This window comes from Sitodiplosis mosellana, unplaced genomic scaffold (assembly GCF_009176505.1).
Source record: "Sitodiplosis mosellana isolate CC-2019 unplaced genomic scaffold, AAFC_SMos_1.0 Smas_scaffold_1, whole genome shotgun sequence".
NCBI classification, from domain to species: domain Eukaryota; kingdom Metazoa; phylum Arthropoda; class Insecta; order Diptera; family Cecidomyiidae; genus Sitodiplosis; species Sitodiplosis mosellana.
Window position 1 is genome coordinate 4,887,671 of NW_022595244.1, and position 22,679 is coordinate 4,910,349.

A 22,679-nucleotide genomic window follows, 5' to 3' on the forward strand; every position below is an offset into this window, starting at 1 on the left:
AATAAACTCTGCTTTGGGGATTGTTGCGTTCATGTGTGCGTGCGAGCGATGTGCTTAAACAATACTATTGTTTGATGATGCGATAAGATGATCTCCAATGTGTTTTTATGTCACACGTCAAAACAATTATGTGGTATCTTCAGTGGTGTGCACAAGATAGATAGAGATAGATGTAGGGAGACGGCAAAAGAGAGAGAGAGAGAGAAAGTTCATTGTATGGTGTTCGCCGCTTCGCGTTGCCCATTCTCAGCATTGAGATTCACGTTTCTATCACATATTTCAATATATTAATAAAATATTCAGTCGGTAAATTGGTGTGTCGCTTGTGGAAACGATAGTTTGAAAAACCACTGAATTCTCTTACACTTAAACTTTTCCGAAAAGCAGAATTTCAGTTTGATGGTATGCGGGGAAAAGCAAACAGGCAAACATAATCATACTGTTTTCATTCAGCCATCAAATGAGATCAGCATTTCTTTGCTAGTGATGTGCGTGCGCGCGCGCGCTTATGTTCCACATATTTGCAATAAATGTACATAATATATAGACGTACATCGAGACAACACTACGGATGGAAGCCGCCTTTTACTCACTCCGCTTCATTGATAATTCAATCTTTTTCGCTTGATGTAAAAGCACTACCGTGCAAACACTAAGACTCTCGCTGGCAGAGGCGCACACGCTCGCGCATTTATTGAAAAATTTAATAAATATCCAAAGCAAAATGAGCTTTTCTTTTCACATATTTTGCAGCTGATGAATGGAGGTGAGGGGAGAAAAAGAGAAGGGAACTGTATATAGAGTGCTCAGCTCCCGTCTTATTGTACAACACAGTGAAATGAAGTGGTTATTAGCATGCATTGATGTTAGAGCTTTGTTATCCTGGATCGTAATGCTGTCTCTATCAGCAGAAGGAAAAACAAATTCCGACAAAAATTCAATGATGTTCATAATATTGAGGTTATGCTTAAAACCAGAGTGTGTTATGAGCTGATGCCAGCAGCACTAACTGACGGCAGTTGCTGAGCTCAGCTACTGACGAAGATGCGTTGCGTTCTTTTAACGCATTTGCAGTATACAAATGTGGAATCCAACAAGGTGTCATCTTATCGAGCCATTGGCTTCCACATTTTTATACTGCAAATGCGTCAAAATAACGCAACGCATACTCGTCAGCAGCTGAGCTCAGCAACTGCCGTCAGTTAGTGCTGCTGACATCAGCTCATAACATGCTCTGCTAAAAACACTAATATACATCCACAATTTAATGTTGTTTTCCGCCAAATTCAAATTAAATATCGCCACTATTCCTAGATGCGCGACATGTCGGCGCGGATGACCGGCAAATGCACAAAAACGTATCGAAATTGATTTAAGATTAGCCTGAAAAGCAAAACCAAATTTCATTCGATTGAATTTAATTTTGTGAACTAATGAACTGAGGTCATAACTGAATTAGCTTCTGTGCAATTGACCGCACCATTCGACATTGGCTGGCATCAACTGCGTGTATTGTGCGTCGTCGTACATGTTCACAGGCAATTTCAAGGGTTGGTTTTGTGTTGGGCAGGTCGTGGTCATGTCGGAATGGAATCGACGGATCATAGCTGTACGCATCGAATTATCAATGGGATCGTAGAATGCGATGGTTAATTTGGTCATTTTTATTTGTTCTCTTTGATTGCTGTCGAGGGATGAAATCAATGTCATTAAGAAGCATAATAAGCAATTCAGTGCGTTCAACTGCTTTGTGCTCTCGTTTTCGTCTCGAATTGGCCGCTATTAAACGAGAGAGAAGATAGTGAGGATGGTTCTTGCCAAGAATTCAGTTCGATCTGATAATTAGACCGATGAGAAATGGTTCACGTACACGAAAAAAAAGAAAATGTTTAAACAGACGCTGACAACATAAAATATACAAGGCCACCACACAAGAGATGCAATGGCCGAAACGAAAGAGGCACAAGCACAAGCACACGCACACACATAGCGGACTCTAATTCATTTTATTGTCGGATTTTATTTGCGGTCCATGTCCGCTTTCCGTTCAAGCCTGGTTGTTTATGTGAATGGAACCGTGTGAAATATGTTGGGGTTCATCGTATACATTGTCACCGCATCGAAATTACGAATTAACTATTCATGCGAATGGGCTGGCGTGCACATCTGAACATTGTATTACTATCAGACAATCCAAATTTCCAGCGATCGCATGGAGAAGAAAAACGTCGTCCGTATTTCATGTCATTGTGATTGGTCCGAATGTTTAGTCTTTATTTTCCCACATAAATTCTTTATTCCAAATGGATCCAATTGTCGAGAGTTTCGTTGTCGTCGTCGCAAAGTTTACGTCCAACTCGAATTATGATAATCAATTGGTAAATTCATAAAAGTTTAAATTAGAAGCCATTTGCCCGGTGCGGATCGACGAAACACACAACAAAAATGTGCGATGCGATCCCGAGTGTGTTGGGGTGGCATTAAATTTAATGTCGGCACAGAGAAAAAAAAATGTCGCCTAATGGATCTTTTAGCCCTCATGAAGATAGCCACACCAAAAACACGTGTTTTTCAATTAAAATTCCCAACGCCGACTGTTTGGGCAAAAAGTTTATGTTTTTCAATCAACATAAAATTCGGCGAGCCGTTTATATATGAGCGATTCATTGGGATAACAGCAACGATGACGACGACGGTGACGGTGGTGGCTGCGGTGAAGGGAGTTTTAATGAATCTACCCAGTAAAATGTAGCCAGTTTGTCCAGTTCGAGAAACATGGTATAAACCGTTTTCAATCGGAGAAATTGTTTAACTTAGTGGATTAGAATGAGATTAAGTGCGTTTATTTAGCCAAACACAGAGTTTGTGGTTTTCAAATGTCCGTTTTGAGCTTCAAGACACAATACACACGATGATGGTTGTAAAAACTTTGTAGCCGATGGGCTTATAAGTAGATAATGTACAAAAACCGAGTTATTTCGAATTTTTGCCCCCTCCGCAAATCATGATTAATTGATGACAGTTATGGCAAATACGAAGTCTAGTCTATTACAGCTTACATCCGAATTAATTCCATTTCAGTTGTTTTCTTCTTCTTTTTTTCTGCTTTTTTTGCAATAGTTAAATGTTTAAAATGTTCGGTTCGAAATTCAATTTTCCTAAGATGCTCGGACGCTCTTTAGCATCCAATAATGGGTTTTTCTTAATGTAGAAAATGGTTATGCATATTTCTGTTTCTTCTTTCTTACGTCACAATAGAATTGATGGCTAATAGCACTGCGCACGTTCGGTTGAGCGTTTACAGCAGAGTTGGAGATATTTAATAAACATAATTTAGCTAAAGAAACTTATAATATTTTTCCTCCATTTTTCCATTTATTAATTCCTAATATTAAACGTACACGTTACACCTTTTTTGTAGTTGCCACTTGCAATTACCAGTAATAATCACCGCACCTAACTGTTAACAACTAGAATCTGGTAAAAATGCACACTATATAAATAATTGATTACATTAAATCTACTGTACCTACGTTCATCTAAATCGATGTTAATTCATTATTTTAATGTGTTGAATCTGTTTTTGTTGTTGTTTTTCTCTCATTTTTTCTTCTTTCTTTTCGAATTCAACAAAAAATAAATGCTTTAACAAAAAGGGCGTTTTAATTCGAAACGAACATTCTCCAAACAGCATACAAAATAAAATCAACTCTTTGTACAAAAATAGTGTATTCAAATGGCAAACAAAAATCAAAAATTGAAAGAAAATGTTGTTCTATGTTGGGTTTTGGTTGGTGCACCGATATGCACATGATGACGATTGGTTTAGAGGAGATCAACATGTGATGTACCGTTACCTGTTGTCCGCGTAGCTTTCGTCTGATGGCGGTTCACCTCGAATAATGGCGGTCGACCGCACCACACAACCTGATGAAAAGAGAAGATATTCTTACTCATCACTCAAATTGGTGTGGAATGATAAAATTGCAATGGAATAAAAGAGGATTTTTAAAGTGCTTTTAATGGTACATTTTAATGCAATGGAAAAATATATATACAAATACACCACAAAAATAGAATTTCTTTGTTTGTTTTTCAAGCTTAATTAACGATTTTTATTCCTGGCTTGTTTCTAATTATGGGTAAGTAATCTCATTTTCTGATTCAATACACTTTGACTTCATTTGTATGAGCTCCCATTAGATAAAATGAGCTTTTGTTTCATGTAAACTAATGATGCGATGAGAAAATATCAAATTATCAACCAAGAAATTAGTGAGTTTTAATACAAATGCTAATAGCGTTCGAACCAAAAGTCAACAGTTCTTGGTTCATAACTTGATATGCAAATGTAATTAATCATCGAAATTCAATAATGCATGTCGAATTAGGAAGAGATTTACTTTGAAATAAAAGAAAAACTATGAAACTCGAAGTTAGAGTCTCAATTCCGTCCAATTCTAAAATCAGAAATCTATTCTAATCCAAATTGATGCCTTTGATTTATAATTCAAACTAAAATCCCAATTTTGCACAGTGTTACAGTGTTGGATTTCCTCATTAGGCTTTGGTATACATACTGATGTGAATGGTTATGTCACATGTACACATCCACAACGAGATAATAATGAGAACACATTGTTATTCATGTTAACGGTGTGAGATATCAAAATGAATGACATTTATGTTTGTTTATCGTAAGCACTACAGAACGGATATAGAAAAAGAAGCAGTACATGAACATGAAACACGAAAAGGCAATTGCACAAATGTATTTGATTATGTTTGCCAGTAAATCGGAACAAATTACAACAACGATACGAATGACAATCGCATAAAATGTGTGAGAATGAACAAAAAATAACATTGACACACAATACATACAATAAAACATGGTACAAGACATTTATTATTAAATAGCAAACTTTATCTTCTATCTTCAACACAGAATGGTTATGTGTGACGGAGATTCAAGCGATTTGGATTATTTAGCGGACGACCACAACAAAAGCGCAACTCATGTGCAGCGTTACAATATTTCTCTATTTAATTTTGAAAGAAAATCGTTTTTTTGTTCCAAATTTTGTACTTCTTGTTTTTGCTCTACATTTTTTATTCACATGTGTGATGAAATCCAAGAGGTAATACCACACGTACTAAATTTAAAAAAAAAAATTCTTTACACAAATTTCAATGATTTATTTCTACTGTTGAACACTTCCTTGAAGTTTTGCACACATTTGTGTGCATGGTTACTGCATAAAATCGATTTTGTGTTGAGCAAACGATAGCCATGTCTCGCATTTATTTCATTTTTTTTTTGCTCGATGCCCCGACGATTTGATGTGACACGGTTAGTGTTTCTGCTCTGATTTATGGTCAGAGAGAGTGAGATTCAGACAATCAGTGCGTGGTTTTCACAGTGTCGTTTCAAGACTCATCGGTTCATATGCTTCGCTGGACACATCCTTGGCACAACAAACACATTTTATCTGTTCGGGAATTATAACAGACAACAGAGAGTTCATTTAATTTGTTTTGTTTTGTTTTGTTTTTTGGTTTAATTTCATGTCGAAAGTGTTTGTTTCATTTTCTGAATATTTTTTTGTCAATATTCTCATTTCATTCATAATAAAGTGTGCTATTTAATAGTAAATTTGGTTTAGTTTTACTTGTTTGTGATTTTCTAGCGAAATGAAAATAAGCAAATGGCATTTTAAATTTAATTTTCCGTTTCAATGGGCAGAAAAAGGTAAATGGATGGTTGTTGAATGCGCACAACTCTCAGCGATACACGCTGTACTGTAAATATGAAATTTTCCCTCTCTCGTTTTACAACATTTTTTTGTTCCAAAGAAATTCTATCATGAGCTTGGTTTTTTCTTTTACTTATAATAATAATATTATTATTCAATGAAAGAGCAGAGAAAAAAGTGCGAGACCTAGGTATAAAACCACCGGCAAATGCAGGAGCAGAGCAACCGCAAAAACCATGAGCAAAAAAGGTGCTGGGAAATGGTAGGGAAAAATAACTTGTGGCACAAAACACAGCCACTCGTTCATCACAGTTGACATTGAAGCAGCACGCAAACGGTGAAACTGATATCTTTTTTCTCTCTTTATTTTTGTTGCAACGAGACAAAAAAAAATGAACATTCTTTGTTCAACGATGTTGAATCAACATGAAAAATTCAACATACATTTCGGGACAAAAAACAGATGAATAATCTGTTTAGGCGAATTTTTGTAGATATTCATTCGATTTTATTCTGGGAATTTTTATCTATTCTGTTTTGTTTTTACCGTTTAAAAAACAAAAGTATTTGTTTAAAATAGAGACCATCATGTTGATGGCATATCAACATCGTTGATGTGTACTGCTTCAAGGGCATTCTGTGCATGCATACGAAAAGCAAAGAAAATATGGAAAATAAGCGCGTTTTTAAATAAATAAACTCATGGAATTTAATATTCGATTGTGTTGGTGGTGGTTTTCAATTCACAAGCATACAGCACAGGGAGTTAGCAAGACGTACGTTATAAGATTTTTGAGTTCGATTTCGAGGAGGAAGAGAGATGGATATATACAAGTTGTATTCACCATCTCTTTCGATGGATGTCTAAAACCTTACAACGTGCGTCTTGCCAACTCCCTGTGGCAAACAGCATTCACAACGAAACATGCGGAAGCGTAAAATTAACCAAAGATGAAACAAAAAAGAAAGCGAGCGATGCAAAATGCTGTCATCCATGGAGAATGTAAACGAATTTTCCATGAGAACCGAGAACATTATAAAATGGACTGAGAAAATTGTTCAACGAAATTGGTTTTGAACTGAGCACGAGCACCACAAGGTGTTAATTTGGTTTCGAATTTTATAAGTTTATCGCAAGGTGCTAATGATGTGCGAGAGACCCTTTTTCGATTAAGCTAATCGCATTACGAACACCAGCCGCGACAATGTATCGCTGTTTGAGACAACGGTAGCAGAAAGAAAAAATTCCACAGAAAAAGAAAAATACCTAACAGACGCAGCTAGACGAAGAATGAACGTAAAAAATTCAATGCTGTCTGAATGCTTGCTCATTCACCTGAGTCGCTTCATATGCGTTCTTTTCTTTTCTTCTCGATATTTTTTTTTTCTTTTTCGAAATTGCGAGCTAAAATGTTGAGTCATTGCACGATTGTGCTCAAGAGCTATTAGGTGGAATTTTTTTAAGTGTAATCTGACACTAAACGTGGGTTAATCAGGTGTAAAAAGTCAGGTGTAGTGTGAGCCATATTCAATGGGCGTCTTCTTCTCCTTTGGCCCTGTTATCATCTCAACATAATTTATTACAGCGACGCTGCGTTAATCTACAAAGTAATTCCAGTTAAGAGAGAATGTCCTCCATTAAACGAAAAGAGGCCGTTTGCCTGTGATGTTCGTGCTATTATGAGTGCAACCAATTCAACAATGCAAATGCGTCTGACGAAACGGTGCATGTGGGCAAAAACATTCTGCTTCAATAGACGACAATTAATTGTAATCAATGTTCTAATATTGTAATAAGTCTGCATTTGTTGCTCGATTGTCATCGTCATTTTCGTCGTAGTCGTTTTTTACTACCACTCAACATTTGTGCGTCGCATTGTCGCTGTGGTTACAAGGGTAACATTCGTTCGGTCGAAAAAGGGGAAATCAAAAAACTTCCAGTATTTGTAATGATTTGTTACAGCTGAAGCGAGCGTGTTAAGCATTTGGTGTGGGATAAAGGAAAGACGTAGCGATGACGTCAACTGAAAACGGAAATTAGAAATCCATTAAAAGTTTTGTCTTTTCCGATTCATCCATTCCGTGTAGGTGGTTTTCTTTGGAACTTGCTTTTCATCAACTCTGTGCCACATTCCGTAGAAAGAGTCGGTTCCAATTGAATCCAATACCATTTCCATGGAGCCAGATGGAAAATTCCGACTCAGAGAATAAAACTTTATCCCACAATCAAATTAAAGATTGAATATTTTCATTAAAATCAAGTTAAAGGATTATAAATCAATGATGAGCTCGCGGCTATTCACTTCGATACATTAAATCCGATTGAAGCTACACAACATGTAATTTGTATTTGATTTCGTAATTTCAAACCATTTCGATGAATTGAACTAATTAAAATTGACAATAGAACTGATGGCAATTAATTTAATTTAGCGTCCAGCCAAGCAGAAGCTCAACGGAAAACTTTTTCCTAGCATTTCAATTTCCGGTCAATGAATGAGCGTTTTTCAAGCAGCAAACTTATAATTTACTTAATCATCTGGCGAATTTGCAGTTTCTGCGTTTTTGAATGCAAAAAATTGAATCTCTTGGGTGTGTTTGACCTGAATGGAGCAGACGGAAAACTGAAAAACTGGAAAACTACATTTGCATAGCCGGTTTGTTTAACTATAGCGTTTGTTTAACTTTCTCCCGGATTCGCTAATTAAACTTATCAATGGATGAGATATTGAGGCAAAAGTGCAATTGAATAAGTTTATGGTATTCATTTGCGCTGTAATTTTTCCCCCGATTTGCATTTAAACAACGACTTCTTGAGTTAATTAAAAAAAAACGATTCGAATTTATTGAAAAGTTGAAAACAAGTTCGAAAGTTATTTGTGTTATGACCGTGAAGAAGACAACTGAAAATTTGCTCGAACAACATGAATCAACGAACACACATTCACACTCAAACACTCACGCACAAAAGCAACTGACAATGGTGCAGTGATTTAAAAAAAAAAGTGGAAATAAATGAGTGAGTCGTGCTACTTACTTTTCGGAATGCTTTGCGGAAATTGTCGGACAAAAAGGCGTACAACACGGGGTTGACACAAGAGTTTGTGTAGGCCAGCACATGCGATATGATTTGTATAATAACCGTGATGTGGGAGTTACCGTACAGTTTCAGCGACTTCAGCACCAATATTATCTGCAAGCAACACAATTTTTCTTCCATTAGAAATGTGATTCGTTGTTTTTTCGTTCGAAAAACTAAAAACTAATTTGTATTTTGTTGAACAAACAAAATAAGTTGCAAATGAATTTCCATGGCAATTTCCATGGAAATTTCCATGGAAATTTCGATTTGCATCTCGACTATTCGAGAAAAAGTTTATTCAGTCTTTCTCAGATTGCAAAACGTGATATGCATCTTATAATGCCTTCCGCACAGTTTGCACCACGTTTGGGAATGGGAAAACAAAAATTGGAAAAACCAACTCTTTTTTCTTAAATAAGGTTTCACAACAACGAATTTAACCGAGAGAAAACCAAATTAAGATGTGAAAGTGAAAAAGAATCCATTCCATGCTCAGAGGGCTCTTTTGTCCCGTTGCTCATGAAGTTTCAGCAAATTTTCACGGCAAAAAATACACCACAAAACACAAAACAAAAAGAAAATGTGACGTAAACAATTAAATTCATTTGTGTCGCTGAGCATAAAAATGGGAATACAAATCTGTTACAGCAACAACCGAACATAAAATATTGTTCCCTAAAAACGTTACATGAATTTCTATCCAACGCGAGTGTAACATGAGCTAATACTGTTTCTAATGCAACTCATGTTACACTCGCGTTAGATGGAAATTCATGTAACGTTTTTAGGGAACAATATTATATGTTCGGTTGTTGCTGTAACAGATCTGTATTCCCATTTTTATGCTCAGCGACACATTTAAAACGGCTATTTGTGCTGCAATTCATTTGTGCCCAAAAAATTTGAGTGAATCGCACAATGACCAACTTCCAACAATAATCAAAGCATTTTGGACGGTGATTTTCATAATTTTCCTTTTCCTATGAAGTATACTTTCGAAATAAATTGCTCGCATCTGGACCATAGCGAAAGTAACCATTCGCAACATCAGGAAAGATAGCAAATGGCACAAAAAATGTGTTGCGTGATGCAGAGACCAAATTATTTTATTCTTCTGTGAATTCCGTCATAAATTTTTTATGCAGAAAGAGATACAGAGTGAGAGAGATGTAGGTAGGATAGAGAGAAGCACACACAAAGAAAAAGCGAGAAAGTCGGAAAAACTTTTCAGATTGCGTTGCACATATTTCTGTTTACTTTGCGCCAATTTTTTTTCTCAAGTGTACAAAACAAACCTAAAGATAAACATAAGCAAACAACTGTGAATTAGTTAAAAATGCAGAATCACGACGCGAAAAATGGCGGGTGGTAACAAAATGGACAGCAGTGAGCTTTAAAATTAGTTGTGAAGAAACAAAAATGCGAGCGGTTTTCTCCTGTTCGTTGGTTCACTCCAGTGTTCCGTTCCATTTTTGTGTACATTTATACATTTTGTTTGTCTAAATTATCATACGAAAAAATTAAAAGGATAGCCAGCAACACTCAGTCTAAGTTTCACACAGACAATTCTCCCAAATAATGAGGTCATTTCACAGCAATAATAGCGCACGCCGGTGTGTGGATGGGGTTTTTGGAACACAACAAAATCTAGTTTGGCTTTGCTCGTCTCGAGCTGCAGTGTGCACCAGAAAATTGAATTAGCTTTAATTTAAATTTTGAGAAGCATTTCGCACTTTATTTGTTATTTGTGCGCATTGCATGAATATTCCATTTTTCCCGACTGAAAACGGTTCCAACATGAAAAATCATGTTGCAGTGCTTTTTCGGGTGATGGTGTTGCTGCAAAATTTCTCGCATAGTCGCCTTCAAATTCCTGCCGCAGATACATTGTTATTGATGCTTATGGCCGGTGGACACTGTTGTTCAGTGCTTTAACAAATATTATTGCCCGTGCATACTCTTGATTTGTTTAATTAAATTCATTGTTTCTCGTTATGGTATTTGCAATTCAAAGCTGTAAATTCCTGCAGATAATTAATATAGAATGAGACAAAATGTGTTGAAGTGAAACATTCAACGGGTGAACATAATGCATACCGGGCAACGCAGCCAACTTCACGTTGGTTATTACTGGAACCCATTGACGTATGCTTGTGATTGAAAAACAAACAAACTAATCTTAACCAAATGAAAATTATTTCCGAAAAAAATTGGAAAAAATATATCCTGAAAGAGTACATTTTCTACTTATATTTAGCCAAATTTAAAAAAAATCGTAGGTTTTATAACTTCATACTTGCATTCTGATCAAAAAGCAAAGTTTTGTAGCGAAACGAAACCCACGTGTTTTTAAAAAAATTGGCTAAATAATAGCAACGCAAAGTGGCACAAGCTTGTACCATTTTTCGCATATACATGCGTATGAACGCGACGATTAGATGCAGAAAATGGGACATGCTTGTGCCACCTTGCGTTACGACTGACTGTAGTGGATCGGGCAACCGCTTTGACGTGGCGCTGTTAACAATGTTGCCCCATTTATTCACACTTTGGAAACATTCAGTCAAAATGGTCTCATGGGATTTTCTACGTTCTTTCTTATGCTCCTGTGCTCCCGTGCGTTAAATATTTACATCTTATTCCATAGAAAATGCACCTTTCACATTTTATGATATTGTTGCTCTTTTCAGCTGTGTTTCACTTTAACGATTTCACCCGGTGATTTCATTGCAATGCCAAGCTCATATTGAATACAATATTTTATTGCAAGTGCTTGAGTCTCAAGTAGCTACCATATTTAACGCTCCATATGATGGAACAATCAAGACTTCGATTTTTTGTTCGTCTACTTAATGGTATACACCTATTGAACTGAATTCAATTGGTGTATAGAGGGTGCTTTCATTTTGATTGAACTACTTCACAACGTTGAAGAAAGTGCCACAATTGCCCCTTGAGCATGCAAAATAGAACGCCATACATATATAAGTTACGCACAAACTGTGATGGTGTATTTCACATTCGATTGTTCAAATGTCGCATCCTGGTGCGCACCGGAATACTCAAACATGAATATTTCATGTGAAACATTATCATAGAACAGAAGTGGCCGAATAGAGAAAAAAAAAAGATTTATTAATTTTGATGAATATGACAAACGAAGCTGATATTTCCATTATTACAATGACTGTTTTGAACTTGGTCGACAGGTAAACATGTATATATTATTATTATTGCCGTATCCATACATATTGTTTGTTTCTAATCCTTGGCAACCAATTTAAATTGGTGTGTCTATATATCTATATATATATTTGTTGGTGGCCATGGCCATATTGAATTCAATTTTCAAGCATTTGTAATTAGTTCGATGTTTACCATCATTATTTATTTAAGGCTGGTTTTGTAGCCATGGAAAAATCATCATTTTCCATATAATGACGAATGATTAAATTTTCGAAAACTCGAAATATTTGCACGTGTAATGTTATTTTTGTAGCATTGGATACGGAGGCATTCGATGCCATTATCGTGTATTTCCATATTTGAACAAGTCAATTTATCAAATATGTTAAGGCGATAATGTTATTATTTTGAGTAGGCTCTTGTTATCCATCACTCCATTCAAGGTTGATCATTGTTTTCATTCAGTGAGCCACGTTCTCGAGAGCTGATATCAAAATTTCTGTTGCCACAATAGATAGCATATAGTCTGTTTCGTTGATTGTGTATCACAAGTGAGTCGGAACAGATGTGCGAGTGCGTTGGATTTAATCAATTAAAAACATTAAACATTCTGTTTGTGAAAATTCACATTCATTACGAGTTTGGCACAGTAGAACCTGTTTACGCTTCACTGAATAGAATGGGCATGAATTGTGAACACCTCAACAAATTCACCACACTTGACATCCAGTAGGATGATAATTTCAGTTTTAATTGGTTGTAGTCAAAGTCAGGAGAGAGGCATAATTGAATTATGTGGTCCAATGCAAACCACAATGATGTTTTGAGCCACTCCACTGAGTAATGAGCGTTCACTTCATTTTAATTAACTAGTTGACCTGTCCAAATGCACGACACGTGGATGTGGGGCTCTGTCGCTCAACATACAAATATAATAATCAACACTTTTTTATGCAGCTTTTTATATATACTGCCTCGTCTGGGAATTCATTTGCTTCGAACGCATTTTCTCTCTCTCTTTTCTCTCTCTCTCTCTCTCTGTCTCTCGCTTTCCTTTATTCGCAATTTATTATTCACTTGAATATTTTACGCCTTTTTTTTGACTAATATCCAAGTCTCACTTCATTACGTGTAATTCATTCAACTTAATATAGGTTTCTGCTTTCTTCGGCTACTCGAAGCCAAGTTTCGAGTCGAAACATGGCCATCATTTTCAAAGTGCATTACCGAGATAAACAAATGCATGTTAATCAAAATAAGCGAAGAAGCTCATTTTTGATGATTTATGCGATCGTTACGAGCTCTCAGCTCAAATAACTCTAAATGCAAAAGGCAGACATAATGCAAACGTTTGTAAATTGCGTGGGCTGAATATTATTTCAAAGAGACAGAGAGTGGTGGTGGTGCTACTGATGCTACTGCTGCTGTGTTTGGCATCGCAAAATCACCAAATTAAAATGTGAATGTAGTTTACCAGCATGAGACTGGTATATCTGTGTCATTAAATGATTATATTGTTGGCCAGTGGAAAATCCATCCTCACAAGCTTAACCATTCAGATAGTTCGTATGCTGTGCATGAACATCATGCTACGCACATTGTCTATATCATTTCAGACGAACATACCAAATGCAAACATTGATTTATAATTATTATGTGATCTCCTCGAATATTTCGTTGATTTATCGAGCTTTGTACGTGTAATCTAACTACGGTTTGGATCCCATGTTCATGTTCAATCTAATTCCAAAAGGAGAAAAAGTTGGTCGATTTGTTGTTTGTGCAGAAGCGAACGAAAAAAAAACGGTACGGTCCCCTAAAGTGACTTTTTAATCAGATTCACCAATCTGAATGCTAAAAAGGAATTTAATCGTACGAAAAAGTTTTCCACACACTCAATCGCTCAAAGCATGTACACAGGCAACAAGCGTTTTATGTCTTTTTACTGAAAACATTTTCATGGGGTTTTTATACAAACTGCGAATGTCGAATCAACATGTTAGACTTGTTTTATCAAAAAGTTTTCATAATTTTTTTTTATTTGCATTTTATCTTGTGGATCCGTTTCGTAGCCGCTTTTTTCAGCTCGTACGGTGGAAATGATTTACAGCCGTTCGTAAACTTATGCATGTTTTGTTGGCGCAGATGGTATGTTTGACTGGATTTTTTTCCGCTCTTCAATATTATATCTTTTTGTGCCATGCACACCACAAAAACAGGCACAAAGTGCCAGCCTCTTTTTTTTCTCTCGCCTCATTGTCGTGTCGGTTATCGTGTGAATGTCAGTCTTTTTCTTGCAAGTGTATTCAGAATAAATTTGGGGTAAAACCGTAATTTCCGTGTTTGCAACGTGACGATAAATGAATTCCAATGATGGTTTACTTCATCGTCACCTCGTTTGGGCTGACTTATTTGCGTATTTCAGTATGTAATGTTGTGTGCTGAATAATAATAAACAAATATCGTATGACTGCTATTGTTGTCATTGTCGTCGTCGCAAACATTCACACACTCACCACTTTCTACACACTGGATTCAATGCATAAAAATAAACTGTTTACGAAAAAGACTTCTTCGCCTCACTTGCCCATTCCTTTTGATCGTTCAACAAATTGAAAACATTCTCTTTTTTTCCTGTTTTTTTTTTGTTATTCCGGACGAATGAATTACTTCATAATTTAAATATCGTTGCATTGAATTTTCGGCATTTTCAGCATGTGGCTGTGTGACTTTATGCGCTCAATGGGAGACACACCATCCAAAATGAATCATCTGTATTCAATGGTAATGGTGATGTTGATGTCGTTTTTCGTATTCGTTTTTTTTTTCTTTCACATTTTTTCTGCCTATTTAAATCTTTTGGAATGCCCAAAATAGAAAAAAGAAAGAGAGAGAAAGAGAAAATAAAGCCAGCGCGGCATTTACCCATGGGTAAATGATTATCTATTTGTGTAACACAAATTTAGCATAGAAATTCGATGTTTATCAAAGTGAGAATGCGAAAAATCCCATAAAATCGGAGGGGAAAAAAAATGTATTTGCACGCAAACATTGACACAGACGAAAACCGCACTGTGTGTGAGTGTGTGAGGGCCACGAAAGAGAGTGAGAATGAGAGACAGATCATCATCATTTCATTGGATTGGTGTATCGATTGTGATGCGGCGTGCACACTTGACAAATAAATTCGAAATTGGAACAGAAAATGAATAACTATGTACATGAATAGAATGTAATGTACTCGAATATTCCTGTGTGTCTATCGTGCTGAGACTTTTCTTGTATTCATTGAGTGAAAACAACAACAGCAGCATCAGCGGCAGCAGCCAAGCAGTCATGTTCACTTCAATGGCAAACTCCTTTTTTTTGCTGTGATACAGCTCATGATAACGAGAAAACGATGATATGTTATTACATATCTAAAAATACATTTTTCATGTATGAATGAAAGAGCCGCACTGAATCGTCGCTTTAACTCTTCTAATTCCAAAGTCAAACACATGATTTGAGCGGAAAAATGAGCACACTTTGTTGGGAGTTGAGTGCTTCAATCAGTAATATCCGTTACTGAAAATGTCGTTTGTGACTTGAATTGCTTGTGCAAACATAGGCGAATCGCGTGGAAATCTTGATATCATTGACACATTACTGCTGCGCTGTACAGTAAACAGTGTACACACTAACGTACGTCTAAAAAGAGTGTAAACAGAGAATGAAAGTTTGACAAAGAGAAAAAGGCAGCATTCGTAATAGCAAATTATAGCTGACATTACATAGAGAATGAATCAAAATTAGATGGAGCACACACTGCTGAGTGCACGCACTGAGTGGGCATCAATGAATTTGTGCTTTTTTCCCCTCTTCTTATGAATAAATTCGCATCGACATATGGTTTTTGAAGGTCAACTTTAGGCGAATCAGAGGGAGGCTTCGTCTGAGACGGTTGTCCATAGCTTAGTATATAAGAAAAGTTCAAAAAATCATATGTCTTCTTCTACAGACGAGAGAAGAAACGAAAATAAAAAGTTGATGTTGTTTCTGAATTCCAAGACATGGAATTTAATCATAACATAATCTGTTTTCATTGGTTAAGAGGGGGAAAAAAGGGAGATAGAAGAAGAAAAAGATGGTAAGCAACTTAAAGAAAGCTAGTAAATATTTACCTGGATTGGAAGCCAGCAAATGGCAAACACCAATACAACAACCACTACCATTCGTGTTACTCGCCGCTTTCCCTTTCTGCCAGCCGCAACATCGTTTTTCGCGCATTTTGTTGTGGGTTTTTGTTTTGTTTTGTTATATGTTTTTTGTTCGCCATCCACACCCGATTATTAAATAACGCAAAGAGATATATAAAAATATATATATTGGTGGGTAGATTGTTGATGTTCGATGAACATGATGACGAGAAAACATTGCGGCGGCAAATCCCGAGACCAAGAAAATCCAGCACCAAATCAATGCGCACAATATGGATGAAGACACAATGGCACAGCATGGAAGAAACGAGTTTTTTTTTCGGTTTACGAATAAACAAACAAACAAACAAACAAGTAAACAAATATCAGTTTATGAATAAGATAAGAAGTAAAGCGTCTAAACTCCACTGGGTGGAATTTTACTGGTGAATATTCAAATTGTCAAACAAAAACAGAGAAAATCGATTGAACAACAACAAGCAGCCAACCAGCAACCAGCAACTAACGGTATGTATGACTTACCGAAACGACGGTTATTACTTATTTACGATCGAAAAATAAATACAAAACTTTCGGTGTGTGCACGCGCGCGCGCGTGTGTGTGTGTGCATTTTCATGGAAAAGAGTTTATCTTTTCGAAAATATTCCATTCCACTGGCTTTGATAATGAAATATTAGCCATTTTGTATTACAATAGAACTGAGAGCACACCACAAGACATCTTTTACATAGCAAAAATGAAGGGTGACGATAAATCAAGAAGTTTCATTAAAAAATGTTATGGCTCAAAGTTGCAAAAGGCGAGGAAGAGAAAAAAACGATGGCAAAACGCGTGGAGGAGGATATCGAAGATGATGGCAAGAAACTTGTAATAAATATCCTTATTAGAATTAAAAGACAAAGTGTCATTCTTTTTCCCTTTCAGAAACGAAGGATATCTGGAACACACCCAGTCACATGTTGATAGCATATGCTGTTTACCGCTTATTGTCGGGAATAATAGAAAAAACCCGCCACTCTGTAATATTATCTGTCTCTTAGGAATGGCACTTGTTTTTTTACTCCCCGACCACATCGCACACACATTATTATACAACGACAACTGTGTAACTGTTCCATTTTCGAATTATTTTTCGCTGAATTTACACAAAATTAAGGTTCTTTTGTTTTTCTTTGCACAATAGAGAGGGGGAGAGAGCGAGAAAGTGAACAAAATGTTCCGTTTTTCATTGAAAATGTGGTTCGCAACGAAAGAAAAAAAAACCATGAAAAATCATCTAAATAAAGCATCATGTTCGTTGCAAGCAGCGAACATTGACACAAAGAAGTGGAAACCAATTGTCGTCGCCAGTTGATGGAACAGACAGAAAAACGGCAAAAAAGAAAGAACCACACTGACCAAGCCTTTTTCCCTTGTCATTCGTGGTTGCTGGCATTGTTTCCAGCATTATTCTTCATTGTCCTCGTTCTCGTCGTCGTCGTTTAAATTTGTAAAAATACACAATATGCTTGGAATGCGAATATGCTCGGGTCCAGCGCCGCTCACATTCGCTGCATACAGTCTATTATGATAAATAAAGCGAATGTGCGTACGCTTTTTCTAGACAAATTGCGTTGCGAAACAAAATTAATAATGTATAGTGTGTTCCTTTGTCGATTGATTGCAGTACTTTTATTTCAAACATTTCGTAGATTTGTTTGGTTAGTCGGTAAAAAGTAAGTTTGTTTCAATGGTTCATGAGATGGATTCACGGCCGTTCGAATGATTCAAATTCAACGTTGTGAAATGCTCAATCATCGCCTTCATAATACATTAATCATTTGTGATGTGCTGTAGCCGTTCTTCTTTGATACTCATTAAATTTTAACAGTGACAAATTCGTATTTGCTCCGTCAATTTGAAGTGAGTAAGTGAGAAAGGGAGAATTCTCCTTCCTTCAAAGATAAAGTGATGTAGGATGGGGAAAAAAGGGAGAGCGTTTGTTGAATTGAACGCAGACAGACCGAGAAATTGAGTCTTAACGCCAAAGAAGACGAGAAAAAAAATGAGAACGTTTCTCAAGAGGCAAAGTTGCATTTGATTTTTCAAGTGGAAATTATCTCGACTCGAACGCACGAATCCGTAAATTTAAATGCTTGAATTTGATTTGTGTCACACAGAGCGCAAATACCCAATGATACTTGAAACATCTTCGAAACGCTGCTTAATGCATTAGTCAATAAAACATGCGATGTCGCTTCGGGGTTTGGCGTTTTTTCCCCGTTGTTATTGTTGCTGTTGTTGTTTGTGTGTGTCTCTAAAATCAAATTAACAAATGTTTGTAGTAGCGAAAATTTCGCGTACGTTGAAAATATTTCATTAGTCTTATCATTCAATCTGGCAGCTATCAAGTGTATATCTGTATGTCCTCCAAGAAAACCGACAGAGTCATCGTATTCGTTTGCCACTCTCATTTTAAATGGCATCACATTTTGCAATTTCTGACAATTTCAAACTCAAATGGATACACACAACTCATGAATCTTTGCATGACATTCGTAACCCGAATACCATACACGCGTCGTTTAAAACTTGATGAAACGGATGAAATAAATGTGTATGTCATTTGATAGAGCTTCTTATCTCCGTTGCTCGATCACGCGATTTCCCATGCATACATAGTGTTTGTGTATATATTTCAGTGGCACATGCCATGAAACTGCTTCCGTCCAATGATAACAGCGGAACGAACATGAATGAAAAATCTCCATTTGAATTTATACCGACTCGGCGTACACGTGTATCAAGCATTTACGCGTCTAGTTCAGCTCCTTCATCACCCTTACCATCATTCATACTCTACCGCTGTGCTTTGCTTCGCTTTGCCATTGCCATTACCATTACCATTTCCATTGTTGTTGTTGTTGTTGTTGTTCTTCATTTCAACGTTTTGTTATGATTTAATGTTTTCACTTTTCACATGATACGTACCTCGATTCAGCGGATGGATTACAACCGGGTGCATTTTTCCACAGTCGCAACAACATGCCCACGTACAGTAATGAAATTAGAAATAGTGGTAGAACATACGATGACAAGAAGAATGAAACCTGTTGAATGGATGAAAGAAAAAAAGAAGAAAAAACAACGTTCAAAATACAGGAGCACATTTTATTATTGTCGCTGCGTGGAAATAAAGCCACGCATGTGCTTGTGCCATTTGTAAATGGGGTTGTGTCGTCATTTCAAGCGAATGGAATGTACTTAATTCCTGTGTTCGGCACGAAATGCTTACAACAGTAAGCAAAAAGCAAATTAGTTTTATGTTCATTTGCAGCAAACAAACGAACGAGGAAAAAAGAGGTGAAGAGCACGAAAAATGGTTGAAGAATGCCCTTGGCTGAAACTAAATTAAATTAAATTTTCATTACATATTTTCAGACGTACTGGTGAGCGCTTGTTGCTCGTAATTGCAATAAGATTCTCACATGAGCAACGAGCAAACACATGCATGAATGTTCATATACGTGTACTCAAGACACACTCTCTTTATTAATATCATTTCATCTCTTCATTTATTCTCCATAATAATTATTTCGTAGAAACCAGCAGCACGGCTGTGCTGTCACAGGTAGTCTACCACGGACAATTCCATGTTTCACAGGATGTCAATACACAGAATCAATGGTGTGCAAGTGCTTGCATGTTTGCATACGCTTTTTAATCCTACACAAGCTCACACAATCATTCTTCGTTGATCCTTTACCAGGAATAACTCAAACAACTTTTGGGTACATGCTTTTGATCGCAATTTACATGTTGCTTTGCTGCCTTGCTAGTTTTACATGAAACATCAGCACATATCTTATGACTAAAACATCATTGTGTCAACATCACAAATTTCAATATGATGCAACGAAAATGCTGAATTGGATGAATGCTAGTTTAATAAATCCTTTAACGACTTGTAAATTCGCAGAAATTATTGTGTCTATTATAATGTAATACATTAGGGCGATACACATCTTGATGAGTATTAGATACAGACAGCAGATGCATTTAACAACCAAAAAATGTTCGTAGATGCATTTAATTCTGAAATAATTGATGGATTCCATGAAAGTGTTTTGCAATAAAGCAATTTCATGTTGTTATTTTTGTTTTCTAAGAAGAATCGACAAGAGTACTTGATATTCGTTCGTATGAGTCTAAATGCTTTCACTGCTAGTGAGCTAGCTAGTGATGCATTTGTATAAATTGAAATTTTTTCTAGTCTCTCTACAGAAAATGTATTAGTTCAGATGAAGCTAATATTTTCTTATTATTCGTTGGAGTATCAAATATTCCTATCGACTCAGTTTATTGTTGAAACAGGAATTAATCTCATCCAGCTATTTGTATTCTGCCCATTTTGGAGAAGTTTCGTGTGTTTCGAATCATTTCAATCCTACAACTAAGCTCCAGACAATGATTATCTAATAACAGGTTCGAGCTTATATTTAATTCCTCATCAAATTGCAATTTGTGTGTTGCACTTGATATAACTTTGAATTAGCTTGAGTCATAATGTAATTCCACCGAATAAATTATCAAAATCCAGAAAACTTTCTTGAACCATGGAGTTTTTTGAAACTATTTCATAAAATTTGTTCGCGATTAGCATTGAATGAAGGAAGGTAATCTGGTGAATTTTATTGAATTGTGCTATGAACAGTAGAATGAATTACCTACACTATGACAGTGTAAGCAATGTTACCGAATAATAATGCAAACTAATCAAAAACCATTGAGCGACCGATCACACTTGCATGTGAGCGATCGGTCACTCAACAAGAGTATTCATTTGAACGTTGAATAAATAACACGTAACGAACCGATTGGACTCTGACCATCGGTTCATATCATCAACCAACGCAGTACTTGTTTCATTAACACACAAAAGTGCTATAGAATTTTCGTTGGATATTCATGCTCTTGTAGCTGTATCCGATATGATTTCAGATCTATCCTCTATTAGATATTGGTTCCTCTGTATAATTTAAGCTATTTGCAACTCATGTAAAATGGAATGACAAGTACTGAGAAACCTTCATTGATTATAGGACACATTGAGTAGGGTGTAATTTAAATAGTTTAACATTTGGTTTATCAAGTTGGTTACCCATTTAAATGACGCACGAACACAGTGTTTTATGCTGACATGAGCTGTCCAAACCACGCACCACCAAAGGTCCTGGTTGTGATTGAGTGGCAGTTTGGTTTGCCATTAAATTTATTACCATAATGGAACAAAGGCTATTCAATATGCTGCACATATATTTAAAACATTATTTCAAAATATGTTGATTAAATTGCGGGCACGTTCTTCGATCGGAATGGATCATTCTCCATCCCACGTTAATTCTATAGATTGAATAACTAAATTTAAAATATCAACTAAGCCGCAAAGCTCAATTGAGTCGAAATTTAATCGAAACGGGAATTAACTTCACTTGATTGAAACATCAAAAATGTCCAACAAAAAACGACCAGCTCAAAAACCAATTTGGTTCTATAAATAAACCATCAGGATCGATTGAGCGGCAATGTTTTGCCAAACGTGATAGTTTTACAACAAAAGTTAGTAAAACCACCGTGGGGACGAAAAGTTGTTCGATGTTGGTATAAAATTGAACAAGCCCACAAATCGGCACACAACTAATAGAAATAGTTTCTGACCGAATAAAAAAAAACCACTCATCAAACATTTGTGTACAAATTCAACAATTTTCGGAGGAACTTGTCGGTTTTTTCCCACAGTTAATGCGTTTACATTAAAAGTTTTCCATTCCATGCGCCGGAATGAGTTTCACTCATGCAAAAATGATTTATAAAAGCTGAAAAATTGTGTTTACCTGAAACGCTACTAGGTTGTAGCCTTCTTCACTGAGAAACAAGCATGCCGTATAGTTTCTGCCACCATACGGATACACAACAACACCATGGGACAATGCAGCCGGTATTGCCGAAGTTACGATGACAACCCAGGCGGTGACAATTGCTCTGCACATGTTTCGATGCCATTATTTTGGTCCATGATTCAATGTGTTCAGAAGATGCGACGTAAAAGTTTCCCCCCGGAGTCATTTGTCACACATCCGATGCAGCGATGGTGATTAAAAACCAACCGATTGTAATGAATTACGGAAAACGATAGATGAAAGAAAATGAACGGAAAAATTGAATAACTGTTTCAACGGCAGAACTAGTGTTCCCGTGTGGAAATTTTTTTGACTGACTAGTCAGTCGAATAATTTGAGACATTTTGACTGACTAAAAGTGATTGTCTCGAACAAAATAAGCAACTGCAGTTAACTTTAATCACAAATCACTCTTAGTCAAAATGTCCCAAATTAGTCGACTGACTGAAAGAATAACTAAACGTGATTGTCTCCATACAAAACGCATGATTTCAATCAACTTAGCCAGTTTCAGTT

The 22,679-nt window shown here is 36.4% G+C and overlaps 1 protein-coding gene across 9 annotated transcripts in view; it reads right to left on the minus strand.

The window, feature by feature from the left end:
* Nucleotides 1-3,641: 3,641 nt before the first annotated feature.
* LOC129564661 (allatostatin-A receptor-like) overlaps nt 3,642-22,679 on the minus strand; it is an 82,089-nt gene continuing 63,051 nt past the window's right edge. For 7 of the 9 annotated variants that reach the window (XM_055438810.1, XM_055438805.1, XM_055438808.1 and 4 more), the window contains 5 exons: nt 22,098-22,245; nt 19,195-19,313; nt 16,188-16,263; nt 8,794-8,949; nt 3,642-3,927 (listed from right to left, as the gene is read on the minus strand). In XM_055438810.1, the coding sequence (XP_055294785.1) occupies nt 3,826-3,927; nt 8,794-8,949; nt 16,188-16,263; nt 19,195-19,313; nt 22,098-22,245 (601 nt within the window). In that variant the 3' untranslated portion in view covers nt 3,642-3,825. Of the gene's footprint in view, nt 3,928-4,005; nt 5,493-8,793; nt 8,950-16,187; nt 16,264-19,194; nt 19,314-22,097; nt 22,246-22,679 lie in introns of those variants that run through there. The other 2 variants (XM_055438812.1, XM_055438811.1) reach the window with 1 other exon arrangement.